This window comes from Triturus cristatus, chromosome 7, assembly GCF_964204655.1.
Source record: "Triturus cristatus chromosome 7, aTriCri1.1, whole genome shotgun sequence".
NCBI classification, from domain to species: Eukaryota; Metazoa; Chordata; class Amphibia; order Caudata; family Salamandridae; genus Triturus; species Triturus cristatus.
This window is the reverse complement of record NC_140590.1, coordinates 1,268,166,267-1,268,185,446: the sequence shown is the minus strand read 5'-3', so window position 1 is coordinate 1,268,185,446 and position 19,180 is coordinate 1,268,166,267. Positions and strand designations below refer to the sequence as shown.

General features: G+C 46.3%; 1 protein-coding gene across 2 annotated transcripts in view; it reads left to right on the top strand.

Moving 5' to 3' along the window:
• The window catches only part of INO80E (INO80 complex subunit E), a 173,636-nt gene extending 157,121 nt beyond the window's left edge, over positions 1–16,515 (top strand). For both annotated transcript variants that reach the window (XM_085618782.1, XM_085618781.1), the window contains one exon: positions 15,975–16,515. In XM_085618782.1, coding sequence (XP_085474908.1) covers positions 15,975–16,196 — 222 coding nt within the window. In that variant the 3' untranslated portion in view covers positions 16,197–16,515. The remainder of the gene's footprint in view (positions 1–15,974) is intronic.
• Positions 16,516–19,180: the final 2,665 nt, after the last annotated feature.

The window sequence follows — 19,180 nt, the reverse complement described above, 5'->3', positions numbered from 1 at the left end:
GTGAGCATGTCTTTAAGAGATCGGTCCTTCTTTACCTGACTGGTAGACATTGTTCTGTTTCTTAAGGTTGCTTTGTTAACGGCTCTGGGGGTCCAAGCACTGGGTCGCAAGGCTCGTCCTCTTGGGCCATAACCTTCTATGTGTGCTAGCACTAGGCTTTTGGGTCTCATCGCGTCCGTGCGATGGTAACAAGCCCCCAGATGTCTTCAACTCGCCGCTCCGGACGCCCAAGTACCATAGCTACTGAGTTTCAATATCGCCCCAGCCTCACAGGGCGCCGATACCGGTCCCTGGCTGAGTCCCGCTTCTTCCTGATGTTTGGTGTCACAGGCTAGCTGGTGGTTGCTGAGGGGATCGGGGATATCTGGAGTGGGTCCTTGCCCCACTCCAGATATCCCGATTGTCCGTGGGCCCCTAGAAGCAGTAGAGACCCCAATGGGACCCCGAGGGCCACCACCCCTCCCCCCCCTACCCCCCCTCGAGGCCTCGGCACATCTCCGGCCTCCCAGTCAAGGGGAGTGTTACTGCCACTTTTATCTGGCGTTTACCACTAGTGATGATCACTGTTCTTTACAACACGCCAGCTGGGAGGGTCGATGTGGGGACTTAATTCACTTTGATGGGGCATGCAGGTGTCCCACTTCCGAAGCGCTTTTCGCAGCCTTGGCCGCCGCGGCTGTCGCAGGGTAGGAGTGTGCGCTGGCCTTGCTGCCGTCTGCCTCCCTTCTTCTGACTGCTCGTGTCCCAAGGCCCAGGTATGGGCACCAGGCGTGTCTCTGCTTGTTATCTACCGCGACGGGGGAGGGACCCCTTCCCTGGGGAGTCACTCTCTGATAGACGCGCAGCTGAGAGGGCCATGTCACTGTCTTTCTCCCGTGCTAGCCTCCCTCCCTGCCAGCACTCCGGTCAGATTGCCTGTGCCTCCTCTATCCGCCCATTAGTTATCCTCACGTCGGGGGGGGGGGGCATGACCATGACTCTGGTGTTGAATATGACAGCTCCGCTTGGTTTCAGGGAGTGCTCCTGGGGCTTGTGCTAGGCCGCCAGTAGGTGCTCTGCCCAGGCAATGGCGAACTCCAGCCGCACATCCGGGTACGGCCCCTTCTCCGCTATTTCTCGACTCCGCCGATTCACCCTGCTCAGTGCTGGCCCTCGGGACCCTTTGCCGCCCGTCAGCTGCTCTGCAAGCAGGGCACTCAGCCTGATCTGTTGTTGCGGGCAGGACCGGTCTCCGACCTATCGTTTCGGGCCGCCATCTTCTCCCAGTCGTGACGTTGTCGCCCTGTGTCTCGGTACCGGACTCTCGCAGAGAGACCGGGCCGCTCTGGTTTTGCCAACATTGCCTGGGTCCAGATTCCAGATTCCGGGTGCTCCATGCATGCCATGACTTGTGGATGTGGCTAACATGTTGCTACGGGCTGGCGACAGAGCAAAGCGTCCTACCTTGCTGCCATCTTGGCCACGCCCCTCTTGTCATAATTGATAGAGGGAGAAAATCAAGGGGAAGGATAACAAAATAATAGAAGGAGATTGCTGAGGTGGCTCTTAAATTGAGTTTTAAAGATGGTGATGAGGAGGGGCATGAATAAGTCATTGTAAGTAAGATTAAGGAAGCGAAGATGGAAGTGGTCAAATGAGACAAGGTTCTGGTGATGTGCAACTTCCAACACGTCAACTTCTGATGTATCAAAAGCAGTGCAAACATCTTCAAATTTATGGTATGTAGAAAATATTGTCGTGTCTGGTTTTAAGCTTCTAAATCTATTTGGTACCAAGGATGTTTACAAAATGCTTATCAGTAGAGGAAGCACATATGCAGTTCAAAAATATGCATGTGTACCCATACCTGGATGATTGATTGGTGAAAGCGACCTTGTTTCTGTAGTTTCAGGGCATCCGCTAACAGTGGCTGTTGTGCTCCACGGTTAATCTTCGAGAGTTGTCTCTGATCTATACGTCATAAATGATGATTTTGAGAGCCAGTGCCAACATTGAAAAAAGTGGCAGCTCCACCTGTGAAGGGCATTTCAGAACACTAGTCCCCTTAGCTGGATGACTTGGTTTCTGACAGTGAGACCTGTGATGAAGTCACTGGGCATTACTACTTCTTACGTTGACGTGGCACTTCAAGTGCTTTTGTTTTACGACCAGGAGGGGGCAGGGGGCGCACAGGCCACTGACCAAGATGGCCACCTGAAATAGGAGTTCCATTGCACCGGGAGACCCTGGGAGAAAAATGCTGATAACCGGCGGTCTTCCGCTGCCACGATTGCTGGGTGTGTGTCTGCCTGTGCAAGGAATGCACAGAGCTGCCCTTAGGGTAATATACATGCTCTGCTGAGCGCCGTTGGGCATGTAGTCTCCCGACCTCATTGCAGAAGGCCCAGCATACATCGTGAGGCAACGTCAACTGTTGAACCGCACGGAGTGGTGCATCCGCAGCCATTTTCAGCCCTCTGCAATCCTGAGGGGCTGGGGAAGGACTGAGAATAATAGCCATGATGATAATGCTGCCTCCTTCAGTTACGTGATTGTGGCCATTTGACAGTTGGTGTTGAGAGGTGGCATTCTTTGTCATGCCGCACGGAGCGGTGTTTCATCACCTTGGATAGCTACTCGTCAGTACAAATCAATGTTAAGTTAATCCCTGTGTATATATTAAAGTAACCACAAGAGGCAGTCAAAAGATGAAATATGTTTTTTTTTTTATTAAGACACTCCAATCAATCAACAGCTGGACAACGTTAGTGGCAAAAACATCTGTTTATTTAAGTATTTGTCTAACTTTTTTCTCTGACCCTACTGCACCTGAAAAACATTAGTGTGCTTTATACAGAACAGCTACTCTCAGCCCCTGTAAACCCTTCATTTCTGAAGGCAATCCTGAAGGGCTGTCAGTTGGCTCCTGAGTGGCCCAGTACCATTTCTATGGGTGGCCTTGAAATTGATGGAACTATTGCATCTCCAACTATCCCTGGCCCAGAGTTTGTAGAAAAACGCAACAGAAGAGGAAGCCAACAGTGACCTGTCCCTCATCAGTACATTAAGCTTTAAAGCCTGGGGTTAGAGCTGTAGGAGAATAGAGAGCTCGTTCTAGCAATTAACCAGGAAAATCATGGTTCACAGAGAAAATTTCCACAGGGCATTAGTGAACAGACCCTGGCACACTAATACCCAGACGGCAATGCCTAGGTCTGGTCTCATACTGCGTCTGTGCAGCTGCACGATTCAGGTCCCAGGGTCTTTGCTGAGTGAAGGCCATCAACACTTCGGCAGCATGTGAGAGGATGCAGGACTCTGTCTCTTTTCTCTTTAATTCTGCAGTTGCTAGAACAGAAGCCAGTAGTAGCAGCAAACTGCCTGCCCCAAGGGCTAGAAAGAGAGGTTAAACGACACTATTTCACCACCTCTTGCATCACAGCCACGCCTCAGTGGCCAAGAATTTCCTACAACTGAGCTAGTGAGTGCAAAATGGAACCATTCACTCCCACACGGATCACCCACGTGGTGTGTAGCTGGTCCCCCACAAGAGTGAGAGCTCATGACCTGTGTGCAGTCTGCCCCTTTCAACACACCAAGGGCCTGACACCACTGTTTTTTGACATTCTTCGTTAGGGGGCATAGGCTGCTTGGGCTTCCAGGCCACCTGCGCTCACACTGGTCCATCTCTTCCGAAGGGCCTAGCAACACCAGCAGCAGTGGATACCTGAGGAAACGGTTTGGAAGGGAGTGCTTGCAACTGGATGCAGTCTGACCCTCGTACATAATGCGGCATTCCTCCCCAGAGGGGACATAGATTCTCTGCTCCAATGCAACTGCTGGCTTGTAGTATCCACCAGCACATGTCCCACTCATTCCCAGAGGGCCCAAGGTATTGCTGATAAACCTTGGTATCCTGGTTTACCACTGGTCTGCCCTTTCAGGCACAGTTGGATACCGCCAAAGAGACCTGCACTAAATTGACATCCCCTGACGTACCCTGCCTAGGACGTGGAGACACAGACTGTCCACACCTGGATATTGTCCATTGCCAAGGATCAACTGCACGCCGGCCCAGGATGGCGTCTGGGAAACCGACAAGGCAGCTGCTCATTACAGAGATTGTCTCCCAAACTTAACCTTCATCACCTTCGCAAGGATCGTTGGAGACCACAATGTACCTGATCCTGAAAGATGTAACTTCGGTGGGTCATAGGCTGGAGAAGTAGGACGCGAAAATTATGGCACTCACCACTGAATTGAAGTCGATCCGTGCTGAGATCTCTGGTTTCCATGACAAGGTGGAGACTTTGGACCACCGCTTGTCCTTTCTCAAATCCAGGTCAACATCCTTCCAGACAAGGACCTGGAACTTCGGGATTTGCACGTCAAAATTGTGGACCATGAGGCCTGAAGCTGCAGGGATAATGTATGCTTCTTTGGGAGCTTTGAGAAAGCAGAGGGCACAGATGTCGGAGGCTTTCCTAGTGACTTCTTGCCAACCCTCCTTGGGATTGCCTTTTCTCCTCCGATTGAGATGCAAAGAACGCATAGAATAAGGCCACGACCAGCCTCAGCATGAGCAGGTACGTCAGATCCTGACAGTGGCAAGGTCTCATAGGCCCTAAGACTTTAATGGTCACAAGATCCAAGTGGCAGCAGACCTTTCCAAGAGACAAGCGATCAGAGAAAGCCTTTCCTCACCTTCCGGACACTCCTTCACAAATGGGACATCAATTTTAACCTCTTCGAGCCGGCACGCATGTGAATTACCATGGACGGCAAATCCAAGAACTTTTTTAATCCAGGGAATTTGCAGGCCTTTTTAGGTGGACTAAATGAAGGGGCTATGGACACTTCCCAAGGCCCTCCTGATCACTCTGTCATTGAGTGGTATCTTCTTGTCCTGAGGAGCTCTGAAACATATTCACGGGGGCCCTGGCACCAGGGCAAAAATCATTGCATGCAATGTGGCAAGAAGAAGATATTAAAAGAGGTGGTAGAACACACGCAGGACATAGGGCTTGGCAAATCCCCCTCACCACTTAAGCTGATCCTGCCTGCAGTCTGATTGCTGCTGTATTGGACGCAAATATTGATCCCTCAAGATTCCCCTGGCTTGCAGACGAAGTATAGTAGATTGCATGTTTGTTATTGATGGGGTCATCTTTCTCCCTGGCTGTCTTTGACTTATTTGTTTATTGTTGTTCAATATCGAATGTTTGATACTCGAGCCCGCCCATAGGTGATTCGGCAGAAACAAACATCCACTTCCCCTCCACCTCCCTCCATCAGAATACCATGCTATGTTGTGCTCCACTTGGCCGCACTGTTTACAGACTATGACACAAACAACTCAGTACACACGCCCTTCCTTCACTCCCTAAAGTATACCCAATGAGGTTATGATTCACATGGCTCCATTACCCCCCCCACCCACCTTTTAGTGCTGATACAGTGTGTCCTGTCTTCTCCTCAATTGATCTTCCACTTAGCTCGTAATTGGAGTAGACCTCTCCCTTTCATGTCATTGGTCACCCACCCTCTGATTTTTGCCATTGCCAATGTCCTGAATTATTGTGGGTTTTTTGCGGGAGGGGGGGGGCTGTTCCACCCCCCCCACCCACCCACATTTCCTCATGACCACTTCATGACCACTTGGTCCTGGGGATTTCTGGAAGCGACGGCCCATCAGGTGTGGACCCGCCTACTCCTGTGATAGAACACATAGTGCAGTGCACTTGATTGCATGGTTGTTTTTTGGTTAGCATAGCATTGTGTTTATTTGTGCATTGTTCTTTTCTTTTCCTCCTTAATGTGTGTTCCTTTCTCCATTCTCCCCCTCCATCTTTTCGGTTTTCCCTTTTTTTTTTTACATCTCTCTTGGGTATTCGGTTAGTCTTCTTCTCTTTTTTGTGTGTTCTTTCTATTGCTCTCTCCTCTCTCTTCTTCTGTTTTTTCTCGTCCGCCATTTAAACATCCTGTAGACTGCCTGAGGGATCTGACTAACCTCTGTACCCGCCCAACATCATTCACAACCCTTGAACTCCCCCCTTGGTTTTTGCCATCTTCATGTCCGTGCACAAGTCTTTATGCATTCTTTCCTTGAACGTCAGTGATCTTACACATCAAACGTAAAAAAGTGTGCATCTATCTCAATTCCAACTATACGGATATAGCTCTACTTCAGAAGACACACCTCACAAGACAGAAGCTGAGAAGCTCCGGCAGGATTTGTTGGGCAATGACATACACAGTTGCTGTCCTCTGCGAGTTGCAGATGGCTTACCAGCACCCCAGAAAATTGGCGTAGCCAACTTGATTCGAAATACTTTGCCCCATGTAGTGCTTACGGCCTGGGTTGATTGGAGGGTCTCTATGTGTTCTCTAAACTAAAGATTAATTGGTATGTACTATGCAAAGGTTCAGGATATGCGCCCATGGGTCCAAAGAGCGCCTTCTTCTTCAACTCACCCATGTATTGTCTGAGATAGATACGGCTAACATCCTGATATGCGGGAATTGGATCCCGGTCCGAGATGCAGTCTTGTATCGCACTGGTCCAATTGACTTATCCAATAATTTGCAATAGAGCCCTCCTAGGAGATCTTGGGGCTGATCATGGCCTTTGAGACGTATGGCGTCTCTTGCATCCGAGGCTCTGGCAATACACATGATTGGCACGTAATCATGGTTGGATTTTTTTCCCTGATGACCCACGCCTTGCTTCCCGATTTCCGTGAGACTTTAATACTGGAGGGTGCACTTTTGGACCACGCACTGTAGCCCTACGGGCTGATCTGGGTTTTTCACGGCCAATTCGCAAACCCTGGCATCTCAAATTGTCCCACTACAAACACCCGGTGGGCAAGAACCAGCTTAAAACCCATGTGCATACCTATCAGGAGCACAATGATGGCTCTATTGACTCTGCCCTGACATTGTGGGCAGAAGCGAAGGTGACCACCAGGGAGCAGCTGATGAGGGACGCTGCCCTTTCCCAACAGGCACAGGGAGGAGCATCAGAAGGTGCTGGTAACGGATATAGCCTGCCTTACACGCGCTTACACAGCCCACCCTTCTGCTATTACCAAGTGCAGTTTTGAGAAGGCACGCATGAATCTCAATACTCTCTAAGCCCAGTATGCTCTTCAGAGGTTGATGTTCTGGCACTATGAACAGGCAGAGGAGGATGGATGGCTCCTGGCGGCGCAGCTCAGGCAGAGGGAGGCAGGAATAGCCATTCCACACTATAATCACTGACTTGGGGGCGCTGGTCACCAAGCTGCAGGAAATCGCAAACACGTTTGCATCTTACTGCAGGGCACTCCCCGGAGATTGCCCAGGGACCAACGCAGCAGAATGCCTTCCTGGATGGTATTCGCTTTCTATGCCTCTCAGAGGACGACAGACCGCTGCTTCAGGCCGTGATCACCAAAGAGGAGATAGAATAGGTCATCTTGGATATACCCTATCTCAAAGCCCCAGGTGAGGACGGCTTCCTGGCAGAGTTCTACAAGTAGACCAAATCTGAGGTTGTGGATCTTCTCCATGAGGCATTCACTGAGGCTGATTTCTCGGGCTCCTTGGGTTTACTATCGAACAGGGTGCAGATTTTGGTCCACCCCAAACTTCCTTTGTGGCAGTTATCGCTACATATCCCTGCTCAATGGAGATGTCAGCATTCTAACTGCCGGCCTGGTGCAAGTCCTGCCCTCTCTTGTTCATCATTCACAAGTGGGGTTTGCCACAAGTCACGCATCATGCAACCCTTTTCGCAAGTTAGCTCAAGCAGTCTGGCTCGCAGCGGACCTTCCAGGTGAGGCCTTCACGCTGTTGATGGACGCTGAGAAGACCTTTGACCGGATAGAATGGGACTACCAGTTTGCCACCCTGTGGAAATTTGGCCTTGGTGACGACTTTGTCTCCAGAGTGAGATGGCTCTACGACTCCCCTCGACACAGATCATTTGTGGGGACTTTCTTTCTGATCCCTTTCCAGTCCGCAGGGGTACCCATCATGGTTGCCCACTCTGCCCCCCACTGCTATTTCTCCTTTCGATGGAGTCTTTAGATGCATCCTTGCGCCACTCGGATCAGGTCATAGTTATGCCCACGCCCGGAGGTCTCTCAACACTGTATTTATACGCAGATTACATCTTACTCTTTTTATCGACCTAACCCTCCTCCATCCCTGTGGTGCTGGGGGTCAATGAGGCTTTTGCAGCAATATCCGGTTACAAGGTGAACTGAGAAAATAGCGTGGCCATGCTGCTGTCACCGATCACCACCTGTGCCGCCACTGCCAGTTACCCATTCCAGTGAAAGAATTCCCACTTCAGGTATCTGGGCACCCTAGTTAACAGGGACCTGGAGCACATAGTGCTGGATAACCTTGGCCCACTTATGGAGCCAATGTGATTGAACTTAATAAAGTGGTCCCACCTGAATCTCTTTCTCTGGGGACAGACTCAAGTGGTAAAAAATGGTTTTCCTCCCCAAATTCACATATGTGTTGGGCATGCTTGCCCAATTATTACCCCCCTCATCCCTCCATCAGTTAGAAAAGACCATTAAGACCTTCATCTGGGGTTCAGTGACACCTCGCGTAGCAATTTGGATGTTTATCTCCCATAGATCAGCACCCCTTGGGCCTTCCTTCTGTGGAGCATTGCTGTCTAACCCTACATTTGGAGCAAATGGCATATAGGCACCCCCAGGTCCAAGACCCCCGTTATGGGTTGTAATTGAACGTAGACTCCAGGAAGCCTTGTTAGGACTACAGGCCCTCTATCTTCCAGGCCTGCCACCGCTGGCCCCAACCCCCTGCTGAAAGCCATGTACGCTGCCTTAAATGCGGGATCACAAACTCTTTTTGGTGGACGCGCTGCTCAATGACAAAGCTTCCCTCTGGAACAATACTGGTATCTGCATGGAGGGGGAGCATGCTTGATTAGGGCCCCTGGGCAGAGCTAGTTTCCTGACTCTTATACACCTGATCTCCGGTGGTGAATTCAAGTCCTTTGACATTCCAAGGGACAAATGTGGCCTGTTGCATACTCAACAGTGGCGCTATACACAACTACGTCATTGCCTGCTGATCAAACTGGGTCCCCAACTCTGGAACATCATCTGTTCCCCGGTGGCCTCTTAACCTAATACTTGGGTTGCAATCTCCTGATTCGCCACCTTTACTTCCAGCCACAATTGACTAGCCTCAGGGTGACCTGGCAGACTTGTCTGTAAGTGGAATATGATGATGAGGAGGAATGGGCAGCACTTCTGGAGGCCCTGGAACGGGGAGTCTGGACGGCACGGATGAAGCTCCGTCTTTTTAAGATCCTTTAGGGCTGGCACTGGACCCCTGCATGGCTTCAGGTGGCAGGTTGCTCCATCACTCTGTCTGCTGGCAATGCAATCATGCGCCCTGTGATCATGTTCATATCGTGGATTGTCCCACGATTCGCCCCTTCAGTGGGGTCTACGGAACTATGGATTTGCCCCCGCCACTTTCAGACCCCCTAATTCTCCTCCATGATTTATTGGATCTTTCCGAGCTGACCCGCAATACTGTTGACATTTCTTGTAACCATTAGCCTCCACACCAATTCCCCCACCTCCACCCCCAAACCAGTAAAAGTCACTACATCCTTCCAATACAGTTATGAGAGCACAGCCCCTGATGATAGTTCCACTCTGCATCACTCGGGGGATGCTGCACACAATTACTTTGCATATTGCCATGTCTGAACTGTGGTGGCGGAGTGAGCTAAAGAATGATGATGGATTAAACCCAAATCAGTTGACTGGGGGTGAGTGCTTGCAATGTTCAACAATCTGTCCATCATCTCCTTTGGTTTTACTTTGTTCGCCCTAAGTTGGCAGCGTTTGCCCAGACGTGGGTCCCTTGCTCACTTTGCCACTGGATTCAAGCTATCCTGGCTGATGATGGCTGATTAGCCAGAAACCAGTCCCAGGATCCTTGTTTCCGGTCCAGGGAAGAAATGGCTTGGCAGTTCAGGCGGACTGTTCCCATGAGGCACAGGGTCAGGCTGATTTGCATATGGCCATGTCTGAACTGGGGTGGCGGAGTGAGCTAAAGAATGATGATGGATAAACCCAGATCAGTTGACTGGGGGTGAGTGCTTGCAATGTTCAACACTCCGTCCATCATCCCCTTTGGTTTTGCACACAATTACTCTAGCACTGAAAGCATTTCAGGTTAACACTTTAGTTAAAGTTGTACCTGACGGACATCTTCAAACAATGCTTGACCTCAAAAAGCTAGCTGTTACAAATTCATTACCTGTCCCAAGACAGACTCAGCACATTTTTCTGTGGGTGATCAAGAACATAGTAAAACTGCCTAACAGCCACAATTGCAGTTGCAGGCGATTGATGAGTTACTGACCCCCGATTTGGGGAAGCAAGTGATTTAAAACTAAGTAATCCCTCTAGAACTCCTCCCCCTCTGGGAATCATGCTGGCACCCTAGGAGGCGGAGAAGGCAGTGGCCCAGAGAACCACTGCCTTCTCTCCCTGAAGTTTTCCAAAAGGAAAAACTATATATATATTTTTTTTAAGTAGCACTGATTGCCTTAAGGAACATGAGCTGTTTTATGCAGTCATAGGAATAGTGACATGCTGTGATTTACAGGTCACCATTGCAATGGTTTCAGCTAATCACAGAGGACGCAAATTGCAATCTCCCTAAAGAATATTAATTATATAATTCTGCAACTGTTTCGGTATTTTGTAAACCAAACTATTAATACATCGGTTGATTTGCAAAGTGCTATTCCACTTGGCGCACAATTTGTGACTACTTTTTGCTAATAGAATAATAGTACACTAGGCCCTAGATTTCAGAGTCCCTAGCGCCAGGATGAAGTTGCAGTGGCCAGTTGAATGGTTGGTGTGGGATTTTTGCATATGCTTGTTTGACCCGCCAGACTCCACTCCCTTAACAAGTTTTCTTATAGCACGTAATACAACATAATGCTTATCATGACTGCACCTATGTGGGTCAGGCATCCTTGTTCAGACCGGATTAGTGCTCCTGTGTCTTGGCATAAGAAGTAGCCACCAAGCAAGATAGCTAGACCCCAAATAATGGACTTGGCAGATTGCCTCCTGAAGCTTTAGAGGCTGATTGCATAAACCTTCCTCAGCACTGTTTGGAAATCGTAAGGAATGTAGGGTTCCCACTAATGCACAGTCACTAACCGGCTTGTTGGATGATTCCTTGGAAAACCCATAGGCTCCTTCTTCAGTAGCAAACATACGTCAATACTCTGCTTTATTTCCTAGTTAGCCACTTAAGCCTGCAGCCAATCTGGGCTATTTGTCTGATAGATCAGGGCACATTAACAGCAGAGACACCAACTGACCTTTTCTGTTTCTACAGGTATTTCTGAGGAGCCTCAAGGCTTTTTTGCGCACACACCATAGCCATCACCTACGTCGTAACATCCTACTGTCCAAACACATTTTCTGGAGTCTCCATTTGAGCCAAATGCATGGCTCTTCTCCCAAACATGCTCTGAAATTAGCTTTCATGATTACTTTTACTTCACGCGATTCAAGGGCTAATGTTACACAAGTACAGTAGTATTGCACGCTCCTCCGAGGCCCTTTCTAAAGTTGTATCCATTTCCCATGTGACTGAAACCAGTGAGTTACACTCTTTCTTTGCACACCCCTTCAAGAAGATCCCCTATAGCCACTGCATGTGAGATATTTGAATGCTACACACGCTGTCATGTATTACATAGATAGCATGAACAACATTGGTAAGGTTCACTGGTTATTTATGTCATATACTACATAATCAGACCATCCAGGATTTTGAGAATCGTGATATTTCTCAAAAGATAAGCTGAAAAGCGCTATGCCCGTAAGTTCTGATAAAACAACCGCAGTAAATGTTGTTTTACATTGTATTTTCATTTTTTTTTTTAAAACATGCTTCTTTCATGCCATGGCTGTACGTGCTCTACATCAGCGCATGCTGCCCTCAGACCTTTCCATAAGCGCATCATTTTGAGAGACAGCCAGACTCAGCACTGGCAGCCTCATTCAGGGCAAATTACGATTCTTCTCCCCTTGCTGATTTGACGGGCTTCAGAGACATGGCCTCACCTCCCTCCTTCATGCTGTCATATCTGCTCGAGGGAGACAGAGAGAGGCAGCCACAATAGACTGCGTTTCATACTGTGGACAGCTAACCTCCTCTGCTCGCCAGGGTAAGATGCATACAGTAAACACTTGTACACATCTGACTGCTGTTAAGATATCAAACGTGATAATGAATATTTATTTTCTATTCATAGTGTTCATTATGCGGGGAGAGAATAATAATAGGAAAATAAGATTCACAGGAACATAGGATTTTTTTTTTAGATTAATTCTGGTAAATGTATTAAAAGTCCCGTCAACTGAAGTGGTGTGTAGCAAGAGCATGACCACATATTTTTGATTTAACATGGTAGACAGCCAGGCTTGACCCAAGCTTAGGAAATTTGAAAACGTAACCGGATTTCTTTTTCGGCTGTCAGCCATGTTTTCTGTTTTCTTATTACACTGCGCCCATCTTGAGCTGCTGTTGCTATCTTGGTATGCATTCTCCATGTTCTGCCCTACAAAGTACGGTATGCTTTCTTCCATTTAAAAAAACTTTTTCTTTTAACTAGGATGCCAGGCAGTCCCACAGTCCTTAGTACAAGTCCAAAGGTCATACATACTCTATTCACCCGTACCATTAACTGTTCTGCCAAAGGGCATCATTCCTACTCCCAACTCAGCCTTTCTTTTAGAGATCATCTACAAGTGCTATGTGCACACTGATAACACCACATCTTCCAGGTTGTCCTACTTTGGATACCGCCATGTCGTTGTAAGGGTGTACAGGAAAGAGTTGTGTTCTTGCTTCACTCGCATGGTCGAATATGAGTCAGGCAAAACCAACCCACCATTTTCAGAGTTCACCAACCACTATTGAGTGTGAGTGTCTTGTTGACATCTGTTGGAGTTAATTCAGGATGCAATAGCAGGGGCAAATAATGTTGAAAATACCTTACGAAAAGCAGAACTGCGCTTCCACATAGTCTCTGACAGAGGCTAGTGGGAAGAGGAAAGGCAAGCATATGGTTTACAGCCCCCTCAGATAATGTGCCACCTATTTGGCAATCTTAGACTAGGCCATACTAGGGTAGAAGAGAACTTTCATATTTTCCCACCATATTCTGTAATAAAAATGAAATGTACGAGGAGGGAGAGACAGTGTTGGAGTGAATTTATTTTAGGTAATTGCAGGAAGTATAGGTTATCTTTCCTGATGTGCTCTGTTTACATCAGACATACAATGGGAAATGATAAACAACAGAACCGTGTCTTTCTTGTCGGGGTTGATGGTAGATTTCTGGTCTTTGCCAGGGATTTGTTTTGGTTTCGGCTTGGATTCAATGGTCAGCCATGATCACCGTCACTCTGGAAACAAATGAGGAATGTATCAGTGGAAATTAACGTTTAGACTGGAGAAGGCAGCTAAAAGGAGAAATGGAGTTCCCTTTCACCATGGTACCATCATAAGGGTCTAATCATTTTGCAGTTTCTTTCGAGCTCAATTGAGTGCTTCTGTTGACCTCTTTCAGCTTATCTGAATCTATTTTGAGACTGTCTGTATCCCTCTCTTTCTCCTTCCATATAGTTGCACATTCATTTGTCTACCTATTAGTTATATCAGAGAGCCTTTCACTCCATTCTTCCCATCTCTGTGATGCATCAGTATTGTGTGCCTGACCTAAGTAGCTGATGTTTTCCAGGAGGATATGTGTTCCTGGGCTTTCCCATGTCAGCAGGTGTATAAAACCAGTGGTGGAAGTCAATAGTTTGAGGCCCGTAGACAGTTTCCTGCCACATAGGGTTTCTGACATTTAATCTAATGCAATACAAGCTGGGAGGCGAGAGTGGTGACTTCACAGCATTAAGCTACAAGGTTTCTTGCTGCTAAATCTTAGTGGCCAAAACTCAGTAGCAGGGATGGATAGATAGCAAAAACCTTTGAAGTTATTCTTTATATGATTCTAAGAAGGGCAGTATTTTCTGGGAATAGCTTGCATCTTTGTATGGTGCTGAAAACTGTTCAATACTAATAAATCAGAACAAAATAAAACTCTATTAAATGCTCCAAAAACGAAATTGTGTGCCTCAAAATGTGTTTTATTCTGCCACAACATTTGCAAATTCATGCTGCAAAATCGTGGTGGGTTTGTATAATCCATGGGTAACATAACCATAACATGTAGACTTCCACAATGGATTGGCCATTGAATTGCTATTAGGTGGCCAACACATTTCCGTGGCCTTCATTGGCAGTTGTCAGTCTCGCTCTTATTAAGTTGTAACGCTGCAACCATACCATCTGTGCATACATTCACTAAACCTTTAACAGTCAACGTGTAAGACCACTTTAGGGCGAATGATATTGGATAATCTTTTTGCTACCACTCACTTTTCATGTTTGCTGCAGTAAGACTGGGGACAGTGCTTTGGCAATGAAGCACAGCTTGTGAATCTGTTGAAAGAGCACATTATAAAAAGAAACGTTTTCTTACCTGTATCAATAGTTTTGCTGCGTGGGACTATTCGGGAGTAACATCACCCACTCTAACTTGCCCAGTGAAGAGAAGTGACATCACACAATTTTTTTATACACTGTCATGCTTCGAGAACCACTGGGGGAACACAGTCAAGGAAATACAGTCTAAGGATGGCATCCACCCTGTGTGAGATAGTCCCTGCTTCTTGTATTGAAAAGCCTTTGTGCCATTCAAATCCAACCACTGGATTGCGAATGACCCACAGTATGTCAGTCTCAAATAGTCTCAAACTGAAAAATCTGTGATAATAACCTAGTGGCCAAACCTAAAGAGTGCAACTCCAATAAAAGTTTCATTTTTTTCAACCATTGATGACAATAACCTGCTGTTGAATTACCATAAATATTGATTGTCTCTGTATTTGCTGTCAACATTATCCTACTGTCAACATTTGTCTACAGCTGAGGTTTCATTTCCATTGCCTGCTTCTTTTGTACTTTTCACACTGACTTAACTGTTGACCGGAGCAGCAAATTAACTACTTTTAAGTTGCTGTCAACAAAGTTTTTTTTTAAAGCTTTATTTAAGTTTTGAGTGAGAAAAGAGAGCACTGTGACCTTAATAGTATGCATTGTATACTTTTAAAAAAAATACCGGAGCCACTTGACTCAACATTTTGTGATATGACATTGTGACCACAGCATCCTCAGAGCAATTTGCTGTACATCCCTTAATCCAGCTCTTTAGTCAACAAAGTTATGTTTGTCTTTGAGAACCACATATATTATTGTTTTTCATCTGATATTGACCTTTACTTCTGACCATCAAGTTTTTTAAAGGTTAGTCACCGATAACTATTGAAGGCAGTAAGGCAATAATAGGTCATTATTGTTATTATTGAAAAATAATTAGGCCATCAATGATGGTAGGCCAGTAGCCAAAAGTATATTTGTGTCAAGAATAGGTGAGAGTCACTTGTGTGAAAAAAGGAAATTGTCAACATCAGATACATAGATCAACAGAATATGAATTCTGAAAGTAGCTTATAAGCAAGTCCACATAGACAATAGTTCACTGTTGATGGAGGGTAATACTTGGTCAGTGTTGAAAGACAAACTCTTCGTCTGGGACTTGTGGGCGGTGGAAAGGCATGCCAGTATTTTAGGTCAGCAGTAGGTTAGTTTTGATAAATGCTGGTATAGTTCAACACATATTTCTCACAAGGTCTCTGTGTTATTGTAGCAGAGGTTTGTAAGTTAATGTTTTGGATTTAAGTGCCCGGCTAAGAGGGCTGATGTGCTGTGCTTGCCTCATTCATGGTCGGTGTGTGGTGTATGCAGATGTTTGCTCACTGACAACACTACTTCCTAACTTTGCTATCTTCCTTCCTCCCCAGATGCCACTGACCTCATCTTCTCACTCAGAGATGGCTGTTGGAGGGCTACCGTACCCAAGAGCAGGGGCTAATCTGAGTGGACTCTCATCGCCTAAACTGCCACCCCCCACCATCCTTAGTACCGTCCCACAACAGATGTTCAGCGACACAGGAGAAGGCAGTGGAGATGACCCGCTGGATGGCGATGATGACGATGACTTGGTCATCGACATTCCAGAATAAAGCTTAACTTTCCCATCAACAATGCGAGGCAAGAAGAGTTCAGACAAGCATCTCATCTTTGTCAGCTACCAACAGGAAGCCATTACAGTATTTCATTATTTGTAGTCTGGCTACTATTCAAGTAGTCTAAAGAAATGTACATGCATAGTTACTTTTTTAAACTTGTTCTTGAGAACCCTTGCAGTGCAATGGATTTCTCAACAGGATAGCTTGCAGGTGATACATTTTGATTTCAAATTGAAAGGAATTATCCAGTTTGTGTACAAAAGGTCATTTGTAAGTAATCCATTACACAGTAATAAAATTTGTAAATAATCAATGAGTAAATGATTATCTTTGTGGTGTCCTCTAACAGATGACATGTGAATAACTCATTTTAGTTTCAAAGCCATGTCCAAATTGAGTTAGGAGTGTATTGGGTTATCTCTCTCTAAAGATTCTTGGGTACTTGAAATTCATTTTTGTTCAAGAAATGTGAGACATAGATTTTGTGTAATGGAGGTCATAGCACTGTTTATTTTGAATTCTTTATATTTTCTTTTTCATTATTAGTTATTCAAATACAGCGTTGAAAAGGTTTCAAGTAATGTATCAGCAATCATTTTTATACTCCGTAATTGGTTCTTTGTGGTGTTTATAGATGAGATTGCTCTGTGGGATTAGACTATTCCCTTCTAGCCGTCACTGTCTCACAGCATTGCTGTTGAGTACAAGACAGTGACGTTGTTAATCTGTTCATTTGGCTCTGTGTTGAACAACTAAGTTCACAGAAACATGTGGGAAAACCTAAATACACTTTTGTGGGTCAGAAGGAACGGGGCCAAGGCTGAAGTATACTGCATCCACTTGTTTTGTGGATTGACCCATATGCTCCCTCCCAGTTCACTGATAAGTGTTCCTGCTCCTTTTTGCTCATTTGTACACTGCTTAAAGATGTTGGAGAGGAAGCTATTATGCATTACTGGCAACTGCCAGGGACATTGTAGTTCTTCACCTTTCATTTTTATTTCATGTTTTTGAATTATTTTAAAGGCACTGTTCTTTATTAGCAAGAATTTCAATTAAGTATTTTTGGCTGAAAACACTGTGTTGTAGGTGGATCTACCCACATGCATTTCTTTTCCGACACTACAAACTACGTCCCTTGTCTCCTGTCAATCACTTGAATTTTCTCCATGACTCATAGGAAGGATGTAGGCCTCACTATAGACAGCTCAAGCTGTTTGTCGCCGAAAGGATTAAATGCAGTAAAACAGTGTCAGCCATTGCTCGTGATTAATCGGCTTTCATGTCAATCTTAGTTTTCTGCTTTCTATTGGTGGCTTTTCTCAATATTCTCTGTCCTTCTTCTAGATCATAGCTTCTTTGTTGATGCTTTCAATTTGCCAGGGGTAGCCTTCCAATGTTGATGTCATGGAACTACTTTTAATTTTTTTAAAAATCTTGTTACTTGCTTAGCACTTAATGGGTATGCATTTTTTGGGTTTTAGAGTGCCCTCGTACTTTTTACTATGGTCCTCCTGGCTTACCCCATTTCTCTCCAGCTTTCAGCCAAAGCCCTCCGGGTGTACCAGGTGCCCGATAGTGGCCTAAGTGATGCCCTGTATGTTTTCCTTGCCATGGCTTCCCCCTTCCACCCTCCATGTGAATCCTTCCTGGTATGCCATACACCGGCCTTGTGACGCTCGGGATGTTTTCCTGTTGCAATGTCCAGTGCTGCCCCTCTCCATGGTGGTAGCCGCTTTTGGCTTTGCAAATTCTGGAGCACTTTAAAGTCCATCTGTATTGACAAAGTCAATATCATAGAAAGGCCATATTAAAATTATAATAAACAATGGAAACTTTGTTTTCTGATAGAGACTTCTAAACTTATAACTGCAGATTCCTCACCTTTTGAATATTCTCCTGGCGTCAAGCTGGATCCGGAAAATCTTTATTGGTACCCCTGCGTGCCGGTAGGTGGCATAGCACGGCTCCGCAGCAATGATTTTCCACTCTGAAAGTGACATGCAGTTTTATATGGGCACCACTTATGCGCACTGACGTCAGTTACTTTCTTTCCACGCCTGCAGATGCAGCTACAGAGCCATCTATTGTGTTTCTCCCCTAATTTTTCCCTAAAGAAATTTGTCTAACCAGTATGTAAAGGGATGTCCCTTTCAAAAACTATAGAGATTAAAGTTAAACCATGTAGGCACTTTCACAAACAAATGTCTGTCCTGGAGTTGGATCACTACTCCAAGACCTGTTGTGAATGTACCCTAAGCACCATAAGGCCATTCGGGATGAGGAAGTTGAACGTCATGAAGCACTGGAAGACTCCACGCCATGGCAGGCCGAAATCAACACTGAGTCGACCCTACAAACAGGATTTTCATGAGTCCATGCTTTGCCTCTTTGGCACATTATGTACTCCCTCTGAGCCCTAAAGAGCCCAGAGGCCTCCAAACTAGGCTTCCGCTGCAGGCCACCATCTGCATCAGTTGGACCCCCTGAACCCGTTACGGTTTCCACGTCGGTGCCGTTGGTGACTCGCAACGCCACAACCTATAATGGAGCGTTGTGCAGCGATGTCAACGCCGGGCGATAAATAAAAATCCATAGTGTCCCTCTCCGAGTCGACGCAGATTCTACCTCGAGCGAGGCCATATCCTGATCCACCCTAGCTGCAGCCTTCTAACAACCCTTCTGATTCTGGTACACCACCTTTGCCCCAGGGACAGGCTTATACCCTTCATACTATATTTGCCACTGATTCTGATAATGACGCTTATTGTGCTGTGGATAAGTTCACTCATACCTCCATTGAGGACAATTAGTATGAGGATCTCCAGAATGCCAGTGGCCTCGGTACCTCTCCAGACACTGGTTTGGCTTTGCCTCCAGGCCCTGCAACAGAAGAAAGTAACCCTGACTAAGTAACTCTGCACCCTACTCCCCAGAACCATGTAGCGCAGGCTTCACAGAGTAAGGTTAATACCAAC